The 12,822-nt window shown below is 45.7% G+C and overlaps 1 protein-coding gene across 3 annotated transcripts in view; it reads left to right on the top strand.

Moving 5' to 3' along the window:
- The window catches only part of PPP1R12B (protein phosphatase 1 regulatory subunit 12B), a 131,663-nt gene that overhangs the window by 40,607 nt on the left and 78,234 nt on the right, over positions 1-12,822 (top strand). For all 3 annotated transcript variants that reach the window (XM_066204079.1, XM_066204080.1, XM_066204081.1), the window contains exons 5-8: positions 3,485-3,629; positions 5,734-5,808; positions 8,493-8,572; positions 9,132-9,271. In XM_066204079.1, coding sequence (XP_066060176.1) covers positions 3,485-3,629; positions 5,734-5,808; positions 8,493-8,572; positions 9,132-9,271 — 440 coding nt within the window. The remainder of the gene's footprint in view (positions 1-3,484; positions 3,630-5,733; positions 5,809-8,492; positions 8,573-9,131; positions 9,272-12,822) is intronic.

Below are 12,822 nucleotides of genomic sequence, written 5' to 3'. Positions count from 1 at the left end.
ATTTTCACGTTAGGGTAATAGTTGTAGGACGAGCAAGGTGAACAGTATTAGGGGATAAAAGTATAATTTTGACATACAAAGTGACAACACACACCGCATGGCAGTCACAAACATGACCAGTCTAGTGGGAGAATGCCGTGTCCACCCCTGTCTCACTGTCCTCTGCCCCTTCATGCTACTGCTCCTGCAGTGACAGAGGGATTCCAGCACCTGACGTTCTGCTGCCCTGGCACTAACAGGATTATCATGAACATAAACTTGCCCAGTGTAGCATTTCCTGGTAAAAATACATTAATATTGTAACAGGTAATGTCAAATTAGGCTTTCCACCAATAAAGTTTTCTTCTCTGTGCTTTATGTGTGGGTGGAGCTGCCCGTGAACATAGAGCTCATTGAATCGTAGACTAGGTTGGGTTGGGAGGAACCTTGAAGCTCATCTTGTCCCACCCCCTGACTTGGGCAGGGACACCTTCCACTATCCCAGGTTGCTCCAAGCCCATCCAACCTGGCCTTGGGCACTTCCAGGGATGGGGCAGCCACCGCTTCTCTGGGCACTCTGTGCCAGGGCCTCACCACCCTGACAGAGAGAAATTTTTACCTCATACCTGATCTAAGCCTGTCCTCTGTGTGAATCTATTCCCCCTTGTCTTGTTACTACATGCTCTTCTAAATAGTCTTTACAAGGTGTCGTGGTTTGACACTGCGCAGGGCCAGGCAGTGAGAGTCGCTCACCTTCCCCTCCCATAGCTGTGCAGAGGAGAGAAAAAAATTAACAGAGGGGTCGTGAGTTAAGGACCAGGAGAAAACACTTCAGGGGCAAAACAGGCTCAACTTAAAGTTGCAAAGTGAATCTATTACTAAGAGAATCAGAGGAGGATAATAAGAAGTAAAATAAGCCTTTAAAACACCTTTTTCCCCCCCAGCCCCTCCCTCCTTCCCACCAACAGTGCAGGGAGACAGGGCAGGGGGTTTTGGTCAGTTCGTCACCGAGATTTTCTTCTGCTGCTCTGGGAGAGGAGTCCTTCCCCTGTGAGGCCGTGGGGGTCCCTTCCACAGGAGACAGTTCTCTGTGAGCTTCTCCAGCATGATTCCAATCTCACAAGCAGCAGTTCTCCCAAAACTGCTGCAACATGAATTCCCTCCATGAGCAAACAGTCCTCCCAAAACTGCTGTGACATGGGTCTCTCTTTCCATGGGGTGCAGTCCTCCAAGAACAGGCTGCTCCAGCCTGGAAGCAGGGCCCTCTCTCTCCACAGGTCTCCCACCAGATCACAGCCTCCTCCAGGCATCCACCTGCTCCAGCATGAACACCTCCCGTATGGGCTGTGGGTGGATCTCTGCATCCCCTGTGGATCCCAATGGGCTGCAGGGGCACAGCTGCCTCAGCATGGTCATCACCACAGCCTGCAGAGGAATCTCGGCTCTGGTGCCTGGAGCAGCTCCTGCCCCCCCTTCTCCACTGCCCTTGGTGTTCCCATGTTGTTTCCCTCGCGTGTTCTCATCTCCTCCTCTTCTCTGACAAGAAGAAAAACAGCGCATGCCCACTTTGTTTTGATTTTCTTCTTAAATCTGTTGTCACAGAGGCATTACCAACCTCTCTAATTGGCCCAGCTTTGGCATGTCCATCTTCAGAGCCATCAGGGATTGGCTTTGCCAGACATGGTGGAGGCTTCCAGCAGCTTCTCACAGAAGGCACCTCTGTGGCCCCCCTGCTACCAAAAACCAGGCTGTGCAAAACCAGCACACAAGCTTACTCTATTGCTCGTGTTAAAATCCATTCTGGAAGTGTTCATCTATCTTGATCCTAAATTTCATCATTTTAAGTGACATGATTTGATGTCAAAGAGCTGTTTTATATGAAGCTCAAGCATTTTATTGTACTTCATGTTTCTGATTTGTATTCAGTCATTAGAACTTATAATTGAGTGATGAGTTCTCTGTGCCTGTGCTGTGCCCAAGAACAGAAATCTAACTCAGCTCATGTGAATAGAAATGTAATATCGCTGAATCTGAGGTGTTGGTCCTGTGATCGGGCTGGGGAGGGTTGTGTATCCAGTGCTCCTTGGTGAAGTTCAGCGTGTGCAGGATGACTTAGTTCTGGAAAGTCTCTCCTTGGCATTAACTGTGGTAATGATAAACACATCTCACAGTAAGCCGACATTGTTTCACTCTTGTGTATGTGACGGCTGCACAGAAGTTAAAACCCAGAGCTTTAGTGACTTAAATGAAAGAGGATGACAGCCAGCAGCCAGCTAACTCTAAACGAGACGTGGATTTTGTCTGTGACCTTGAGTCTCTTAGCATCTCTGTTTCTCCCTTCTGCCAGCTGGAAAATCAACAGAAACTGGGCACCTAATTTACAATTTCTTTCACAGAGAAGCCCACAGCTGGTCTGCTGTGACTGTGTTTTATCTAGCACAGCAGCACATTGGTGTAAAGCTGCAGGAGTTTCCAAGCTCTTGGTGCCGTGTTGGGATCATGCTGGATTTCCCTCATGCTGTGCGATGGTGGCTCTGGATGGGGGAATTTCCCACAATGGAAATTTTCAAGAGCAGTTTTACCAGACTTGCAGAATTCCTCTGGGATGTTCTTCAATATTTAAGCAACTTGGATAATAGTTTTGATACAGGAGCTGCTCAGTGCTCTCGCCTGCTCACTGCCACACCAGTGTGCACATGGCTCTGGAGCTCTGGACTACCCCAATCCTCTTGTATTTGTTTTGGTGTTAAATATTCAAGTTCAGGTTCTGTGAAACACCAGCGTTCTGCTCTGATGGAGAAGGGAGGGTAGAAGGGACACAGCCGTGAGGGTAAGGAAAGGAGATCCCTTGTGAGTTCACAAGGAGTTCACTTGTGGAAGATTGCTTGAACTGTGCCAGAGCTACTCTGAAAAAATACATTTGGTGTTGTTTAATCCAAATGAGGATTGTGTAGCATACAGATTTTACCTCTGTCAATGTCACTGGTGCTTCCCTGGCAGTCCTGTTGGTCTCCTTGTGGACCACCCCACACTGTGGCCTTGTGCTTTTGGAGAACCAAGCTTGAGTTCCAGTGGCCAAATGTCCCTCTCCTGGCAGGTGCTGTGCTTGGCTCCTGGCACAGGGATGGCAGTTGCAGGGATGCTGTTTGTGTGCTCAATGCCTGAGCCAGTCCAGACTCTTGCCTCTGCTGGAGCAGGAGTTCAGACTGGGTCACCAATGCCAGATGAGAAGTCAAGGTGTTCTCCCGGTTCAGGACATGCTGAAAGGGAACCTCATCAGTTTGACATGTTCCAGCAGGTTTTACATCAAAATCACTTTTCGTTCAATGCCCTTTCCATTACAATTTTGAGCACATCAGATGGGATGTTGCTTTGGTTAATAAACAAGTCCAGAAGCTCCTGGCTGTTAGGGAGCCAGACTGCCCACTTGGTGCCTAACAGGGGAAACTACTCTGTCAGGAAGTCATTCCTGATGGGCAGAGATCAATCCTGCTGCTTTCCTCAGGCTCCTGATCCAGGCTGGGTTTAATCTGAACGTCCAGGACAATGATGGCTGGACTCCACTCCACGCTGCTGCTCATTGGGGAGTGAAGGAAGCATGTTCCATCCTGGCTGAGGCTCTGTGTGACATGGACATCAGGAACAAGCTGGTCAGTACACATCTAATGCAGGATTCTATAGCCAGATTAATATGGACTATTGCCTGCTGCATGATCATGGAATCAGAGAACCCCAGACTGGTTTGGGTTTGGAGGAACCTTAAAGCTCACCTCATTCCACCCCCTGCCATGGGCAGGGATATCTTCCACTAGCCCAGGTTGCTCCAAGCCCTGTCCAGCCTGGTCTTGGACACTTCCAGGGTTGGGGCAGCCACAGCTTCTCTGGGCAGCTTGTGCCAGGGCCTTCCCACCCTCATAGCCAAAAATTCCTTCCCAATATCCCATCTAACCCTACCTTCTGGCAGGGAAGCCATTCCCCCTTGTTCTGTCCCTCCAGGCCCGTGTCCCCAGTCCCTCTCCAGCTCCCCTGGAGCTGCTTTTGGCACTGGCAGGGGCTCTGAGGTCTCCCTGGAGCCTTCTCTTCTCAGGCTGAACACCCCCAGCTCTCCCAACATGGCTCCAAAGCAGAGGGGCTCTAGTCCTGTGGTCAGTTTAGTGGCCTCCTCTGGATTCTTTCCAGCTGGTCCATGTCTGTCCTGAGATGGGAGCTCCAGAGCTGGACACAGAGATCCGGGTGGGGTCTCAGATCCAGCATCATGATCCAGCTACGTGACAAAGTCATAGCAGTTCTCTTTGCCTGTGTACTGGATAATTTAAATACATCAGTAAATGAAGAATCTTGACTTGCAGAAGGCAGAAAAGATTTCAGATACTATGGGAAATATGACCTGATTAAACTTTTAAGACTGACCTTCTAAGAAGGGATAGGGGCTGATCTGTGCCGTCCTGAGTTGCTGTAACCTTGAGAAATCAAACGGCAGCAAAGAAAACAGTCTTGGAGTGCAAAATAATATACCAATATTAAGGTATAAGGCATCCTGCTGGGATGTTCACACTGGTCAGTGAGCTGTTTCCCACTGGACCAGGGTCAGGTGTGCTGTGGTAGCCTCTGGGGGTGGAGAGAAGGTTGGATGTGCTTGGAGGAGCACCAGGGGATGAGGCAGGCAGGAGGATGTGATAAGGGAGGGCCCTGTGTGTGTTCCAGTGCATCTAGCTGTGCTGGAAACTGGTGGAACACAAATGCCCCACAAGGAGCCCTTTCAGCCTGGTGAGCTCTTTGGCACCCAAAATATGGTCAGTCTTTTCTGTTTAAATGCCATCAGATGCTTTTCCAAAGCGTTCAGGATGTCTATGGGGTCTTGTATCATGCCATACTTGAAAAGAAACAGCCACAGTTGTATTTGTTGCATTATCTGCTCCTTCCAATCCAGAACTGTCTCCTTGTTGGGTCAGATGGAAAAGGCTACCTTTTATTTTTTGACCTGTAGCCATCGGGTTTCAGGTTTTTAATGAAATGGCTTTTAGAGCTTTAGTTATGGTGAAAATGTAACCAATTTCTTGGTTTGTGCCCTAGAGTATTTTCCTGGTTTGTTTTAGTTTATAAATGTCCATGGACGTGGAAATGGGTCCCAAATTTTTTGGCTTGCTGGCAGCCTTTCAGAATGTTTAAGTGCATGATGATAAAGTAACACAGAATCAGGAATCTCCTGAGCTGGAAGGGATCCACAAGGACCATCCAGTCCCACCCCTGGCCCTGCACAGACACCCCAACAGTGCCAGCCTTTGCATCCCTGAGAGCATTGTCCAAACACTCCTGGAGCCCTGGCAGCCTTGGGGCTGTGATCATTCCCTGGAGAGTGTTGTCAGTGGCCAGCACACTCTGGGGGAAGAGCCTTTCCCTGATATCCAACATAAGGAGAGGTTGATCACATTCCCTCTAGTTACAAGAGTGTCCTTTTTAGAAACTTGGAAACTCAAGCATAGTCCTGGCTGTTGGATTTGAGCAGCAGCAACCAGGGACTGCACTGCCCTGGTAAAAGTTGTTTACTGAACATAAACATGATCTTAGAGGTCTTTTCCAGCCAAAATGATTCTGTGATTCCATGATCACTGTCACATGTGTTTCCTTGCTCTGGAGTGTCATTCACCATTTGGGGAGGGAGGATGTGGAGCATGTGTGCTGGTAAATTGGACTTTGTGGGATATTACCACTGTGCCATCTCAGATGTTCTCTTGTGTTCTCTCATTGCACCAGGGCCAGACGCCCTTTGACGTTGCTGATGAGGGACTTGTGGAGCATTTAGAAATGCTGCAGAAGAAACAGACTGTGGTGAGTTTCTGGAGATTGTTTTCCACCTCTCCAATTACCTTTTCACACACGGGTGTTCTCCAAGACATACGGTGCCAACAGATGCAGGAAGCTGAGGCCCAGCTATTTTCTTTAGATACTCATTTACGATCTTTAATCACAGCAATATTTTTAATAGCTAGAAATCTAGATAACTGGATGACTGCAGCAAGAGGTCAGTAGTGTGATGGCATGCGGAATTATGGGAACTGGTAAGGAATTTGTGTTGATCTTTGTAATTATTACTATTCTGCAGTTGCTCTGTTTGCTGGCAGGCTCTCTAGCATCAAACTGCTCTGTTCCTAATGAGTGATTACCCAAGTCGGCTTTGTGTTTGCATCCAGGGAAATACACTGTCAGCCTTGAGAAAGAGATCTGTTACCATGTCTGTCTTTCTTACAGAGGGGAGACTTTGGATAGAGGAAGAAGAAATTATACACTTTAGGGAATTATGGACTGAAAAAATAGGTGGTTCAAAACCATGTTAAATTGCCATTTCATAGTGCAGTGGAGATACTGGAAGGGATTATAAGCCAAAAATCGACGTAAAAAAAGGAAAGCAAATTATATCTTGTTCAAAGTCAGGGCAGTTGTCAAGCCAGAAAGTTGGGTTTGGATTGATTTTTTTCCTATTTCACCTGGTCTACTCAGTTATCTCATTTGGGTGCTTCTGAGAAACAAGCTAACCTTCTTTCAAAAAGAATTAAAAATCTGAAAGTATCACTTAAAACATTGGGTTCAGAAACAGATAGAATGGGAACACTGCTGATATACCCCAGGAAAGGATTTTCAGGAACTGACAATGTGGGTGGTTAGAACTCCAGCTCTGATCACAACACAGCTGCTGCCATCCTCAGATAGCAGCCTCAGTATTCACAGGAACTTCTTAAAAATTAATTAGCTTCTCCCTAAATGAGGTGTTGATAAATACTATCAGGGTTGTATTTTGGATTCCCTTCTCTCACTACCCAGGATTTTGCAGATAACTGCACTTCTTAAAAGAAAAGGAAAAGCATTTTTTGGGTGACTTCTCACCCATTTTTAGGGCTGCTTTTCAGGGGCTACAACCCCACTGTTCTCTATAAAGAAGCCCTATATAAAGGCCTTCTCCATTTATTTAGTGAGTGTAGAACTGGGCAGAAGAAACCAGATTTTATCACACTTTTTTGTAGTGGACATTATTTTCTAGTGGAAGAGCCAGTTTATCATGTGTTTATCATGTGCCATTTTTATCACTTTAAAATAGAAAACTTATATTTGTTAAGGATAAAACAGGCAGTTCCACAATGTTATTTCTCTTCCAAAATGGCTTTCAGATCAGATACTTTTTTCAGGCTAAAGCAGAACACTGTGCCACCCTTGCTAAAAGATTTGCTGCCATCATTGGAAAGCAGGGAGGATTTTTGTTTGCTGGAAGCAATTAATTTGGTTTGGGTTTGGATTTTTTCCCCAGTTACTGAATTATCTGTGAATGGAGCAGGCTGTTTCCTGCACTTCCCTTTGCTGTGCTCCAGCAGTTTGGTCAGTTTAACAATGTTCTACCCCAGATTTTTGCTCTTCACTGGTATTCATGAAGCTTTTCCCACTTCACAGGATGCGCAGAGAAGCTGTGGCTACCCCATGGCTGGAAGTGTCCAAGGCCAGGTTGGACAGGACTTGGAGCAACCTGGAGAAGTGGAAGGTGTCCCTGCCCATGGCAGGGGCTGGGACTGAGTGAGCTTTAAGGTCCCTTCCAACCCAAATAGTTCTGGGATTCTGTGATTCAAAATTTACAGTGCTTTTACTTCCTTTGCCTGGTGTCAGCTGCTGTCAAAAGAAAAAGAATAACCTGGTGAGCCATGACACAACAGTGTCAGTCTTACACTGAGCCCCTAACTGCCATCCCTACTTCTGCCTCAGATGTTTCTGTACTTCTCGAAGGTACTAAAACAATTTTTGGGTACTGTTTTGTCCACTGATGGTGATAAAATTAATATTACTGCTCTCTAGACAAAATCTTTCAGTTTCTATGCCAGGTATTCTCATGCGATGACTTTGTGCGTTTGAGAGATTTAAGAAGTGACCCATCCTCACAGGAGTTGCCTATACAGGGCAGACTTGAATGCTTTCCTCTGACAGCAAGTAAATAATAGCCACAAAGGCAGCAAATTTTCACTTGAATCTGGCCTGATTTCCTGAACACACACACACATGTGGACAGACCTCCAGCAGAATCCCAGAATGGTTTGGGCTGGAAGCGACCTTAAAGCTCATTCAGTCCCACCTCCTGCCATGGGCAAGGACACCTCCCCCTATCCCAGGTTGCTCAAAGCCCCGTCCAACCCAGCCTTGGACACTTCAGGGAAGGGGAAGCCACAGCTTCTCTGGGCAGCAGCCAGTGTTCATCCTTGGTCTCGGCAGAGGCAGCTGCAGGTGCCTTCAAAGGTTTTATTAATTGGCAGCTGCATTCCAAGGACATGCTGGCTGCTGGTGGAGCTTCAGTCCAAGGCTCCCAGTGCCACTGCAGATGTGCTGCTGTTCAAGTGGCTTCTTCCACAAATCTGCAGTGGTTTTGTCTAACGAGGCTGGGCTGACCTTGTGCTGTGGTGCTGACTGGGTTATGCTGACGGGGCTGGTTAATGTCTGTCCTCATTCTCTCTCTCCCATCTTCCTGGACTTTTTAATAGCTGCGAAGTGAGAAGGAGACAAGAAATAAGCTGATTGAAGCTGACATGAATGGGAAGCCTCAAAACAGACTCTTCACCAAGTAAGTCTCTCCCTCTTAGTTGAAAAGAAACTGCCCAGAAAGTAATGGGAGAGCAGCTTCATATCCCACAGCCAGCTGGCCTCAGCTGGGTCAAAAACAATTTGCTGCTGTTCATTTCATGCATTTTTTTTTTTATCTGAGCACTCTCAAATACAGTTCTAGTTGTGTCTTAACATACCCAGTGAGTGGTGGAACAGGGGCTTGGGCTGATGTTTGGTTCTCCAGCTTCTGCTCTGGCTGAGGATTGATCAGATCTTTGGGCTGGGAATTGCACCTTTTAGTTGCACAGAGCCCTACAGCCCAACTACTGTGTTGTGTGGCACTAGAAAAGGAGAGATCACATTTTTGTGGATGGAAAAATGCTTGCAGAATTAGAAAATGTGAGACTGGCAGTGGAATCCATGGCAAATTGGCAATTATGGAGTTGCTGGAGTGTTCAGTCTGTAGATGGATTTTATCCGTCTCTTGTTCTGTACGCAGTAAATCATGTCTGTGTGCTCCTGAGAAGTACAACTCAGATAACTTGCTTGCCTAGTCCTAAAACTTTCCTATTTTGCAGCAAAGAGAAGATTCTTTATGAGGAAGACACGTTGAAGTCCATGGAAACTGAGGAAGAGAACAAAGACTCGAGCAGTTCTAGTTCTGAAGAGGAAGAAGCTGAAGATGAAGTTTCAGAATCGGACGCTGAAAAGGAGTCAGGTAAGACTTAGTTCAGCCTTGGATTTAATAACTAGCCTAACTATTATCATTATTAATGTTGTTCTTGTTATTGTTACTAATTACATAATTAGTTGTTATGGACATGCTGAAAGTTTTACTTCCAGCGTATATGTACAGAATTTGGAGAAATGTGGTGCTACTGAATCAGGTAAAAAAGCTGATTCAAATGCTGACTCCCAGGTCAGCATAATTATTAAAAAAAACCCCTTCAGATCCTATTTTAATTCCTACTTCCATCTCACATGTATTGAAGATAACACACGGTCCATAAACCTTGTTCTTAAACAGGGTTTTTTTCTTGTTGGCCCAGTTCAAGAAGAATCCTTCTTCTTGAAAGGAAGCAGGTGAAGGTGTAGGAAGGCAATAGCCTGTTGTGTTCAGATCAGTCTGAAATGAAGGGCTGAAGCTGTTCTGGGTGATTATAGAGGTGAGGAACTTCTGTTTTCCAGGCTGTGATGAATAATGATTGCATAAGATAGTGGAAAATAAGGATTAAGTACACAGAATCACAGGAGCATTTACATTGTAGTATATCGCTGGCATCTTACTCTCATTCCTTTTCTATAATTTCTGTGGCTTCCTTAATTAGTTTTAAAAGTATTTAATATGTAACACAGAAAGTTTAAATACAGATACTTAATTTTACAGTAAGCCAAGACTTATTTGTACTTAATATTCCGCAAACACAGATGGATCTTGGACTATGATGTGTTTAACGGTTAAACTGCTTTTAACATCAACTTACTTGGTCTATATCCAATATACTAAGAAATAGCTCCTGAGCATGTAGTTTAAAGTTTTCTTGTGCTTTTGTGCCAGTGAAATTGTCACCTGTGTTAGGATTATATCTGTTAATGCTGTTGGGGCAGGGTGAGAGGGGTGGAAAGTCCTGGCTGGGCTCTGCAGAGCTACTGCTGCACCAGCTGGGCATGGCAGTAACACAGGAAAATGATCTTGGGGCTTTTAATCAAGCAAGTCTAGTGTACTAGTCTGTGGTAGAAAGAGACACGCAGTACAGGTCATATATATTTTCTCCATGAATCAGGGGTTTACCCTGATTATATACATATTTAAATAATTATAAATTATACCTATCTAGCCGAGTGCTGATGCTTGTAATCCTTGTAAACATGGCGGTAGTTTGACCAAAACAACTCAAATGTTTGCACATCTATAAGACCTGGAAGTATGTGGGGTTTAACTGAGTTGGGAACAACCTAAGATCCTTCAGCAAGGAAAGGTCTGCAGCACTCAGCATTAAATTTTGTGTAAAGCCAGAACAGGTCTTTTTATTGCATTAATTCACTGAGCAAAGCACATTGTAGGAGTTTATGTCAAACCACTGAAGCTAATAGAAATGGGAGACAAGAAGCATTCAGGTAATGATTCAGCTTCAGGCTTTGTTACCTGTACTCTCCTTTCCTGGAAAGATTATTTGTCCTTTGAGAAATTTCCATCAGAACTGAAACCCCACCTTGTAAACTTCTGAAATCTGTGGTAAAAGGAGTCCGGACTTGCCCAGCTGGATGGAGACACAGCTTTTGCTCGCTGCATATGTCACTGGTGGGTGACATCTTTGGTACTCTTTTTAGAGCAAGATTCTGTAAGGTAACAGCATCAGCCCACATTATAGGAGGACTCCAAAGAGAAGTAGGATTTTTCATTTTGGTAATGAAAATAATAATCGTCACAGTATTACTGATTTCAAAGACAGACAGTGGTATTACTGGACTGATCCTCCAGCGTGGGCAGCAGGACAGGGGGGATTCTGACCCTGTGCCCCACTCAGGTGAGACCTCCACCTGCAGAGCTGCCTCCAGCCCTGGGGTTCCAGCACAGGAAGGGCGTTGAGCTGCTGGAGTGGGTGCAGAGGAGGCACCAGGATGATCAGAGGGATAGAGCAGCTCATCTGGGAGGAAAGGCTGGGACAGTTGGGATTGCTCAGCCTGGAGAAGAGAAGCTTTGGGGTGACCTCATTGTGACTTCCCAGGACCTGAAGGGAGCCTGCAAGGAAGATGAAGAGAGGCTGTTTACAAGGGCCTGGAGTGACTGGACAAAGGGAAATGGCTTCGAAGTTGCAGAGAGTAGGTTTAGATAGTATATTAGGTAAAAATTTCTCCCTGTGAGAGTGGGGGGCCCCTGGCACAGTTGCCCAGAGAAGCTGTGGCTGTCCTATCCCTGGAAGTGCCCAAGGCCAGGTTGGATGGGGCTTGGAGCAACCTGGGATAGTGGAAGGTGTCCCTGTGCATGGCAGGGGGTGGAATGAGATGGGCCTTAAGGTTCCTTGCAGTTCAAACCAATCTGGGATTCTGTGGTTCTCTGTTTATCTGGTCAACATTTTACGTGCTGGGATTGCACAGGAGGCATGGGTATGAGAACATAATTTTTTTTCCCTTACTCCTCTTCATTTTCTGTAATATTCCCATACCTTTATCATTCTGAGCAGTGCTGGGCACATGGATTATGGCTGTTGTTCTAAAGTGTTCAAAGTCCAGATGAAAAAAAAAAAATTTGAGTGATCTTTTTAAACCTAAAAATTCCAGTCCCTTTGGTAGCTGAGCATAAAGCAGGACATGCAGAAGCTGGCAGTGTAACACACAAGTTTATTTTGAGGTGTGTTTTGAAGAGTCTCAGGTTGCGATTAATTTATTGAATTTGCAGAGACTGTGGGAGGAGGAAATTGGATGAGGGATGCAGTGAAATTGTTGGGAGGCTTCAGAGTAGTATGTTTCTTATAATCTGTAAGAAATTTGTGTTCTTCAGACAAAAGAAGCTAATGGCATTAATGTCACTTTATTCATTTTGAAGACAATTAATTTGGCATTGACCTCATGTAAACAAGAGAAAAAACAGTATAAAATTCTGTGGTGATTATCTGTGCTGGGAACCATGGAAGCTTTTACTGTTGTTTTGTTTAAAAACCATCCCAACAAAAACGCTTATCCAAAAACCCTTACAAAAAAGGAATTAGAAACCTAAATTTTTACTCTTACCAAATTTGTTTTGAGGAGACTGAACTAATCCTGCCCAGTTTCTCTTGTCTGGAATTCATAATGTTTATTGCTGAAATTCTGGTCGAATAAAATGTGGGACCCTGCCCAAAGCCAACGCTGCCAGCAGAGTCCCTCCACCTGTCTGTCTTCTGCGGTCAACTGCTCCCAGTCACATTGTTCATAGTTGGTCCCTCCCAATCTGTCATTAGCACTTTAGCCTGTGCCCCTCTAATTAGGCTTGACCTTAAAAGCTGACCTGTGTGCTATAAACTTCCAGAACAGGCTCCCAGTGCCCATCCAGCCCAGCCTAGAGAGCTGCTGTCACCCTCCCTTCCTTCAGTGCCCTGTGTTTTACAGGCCTCAGTTACAGGAATGAGCAGCTGTCAGCAAATGGCAGCTCGTCCTTCCTTGTCCATGGGCACTTCCATGGACTTGGATTCCAAGTATGGCAGGCCAGGCCTGCAAGGAGGAGTGTGGGATCTATTGCCCCTTCTCCAGGGGTGGGTGAAAGTGCACCCGAGGGTTCAGCTCCAGAAC

This window comes from Chamaea fasciata, unplaced genomic scaffold, assembly GCF_029207755.1.
Source record: "Chamaea fasciata isolate MVZ Bird 193981 ecotype frontalis unplaced genomic scaffold, bChaFas1.0.hap1 SCAF_25, whole genome shotgun sequence".
NCBI lineage: Eukaryota > Metazoa > Chordata > Aves > Passeriformes > Sylviidae > Chamaea > Chamaea fasciata.
The sequence above is the reverse complement of the archived record's forward strand: the minus strand, read 5'-3'. Positions and strand labels throughout refer to the sequence as shown.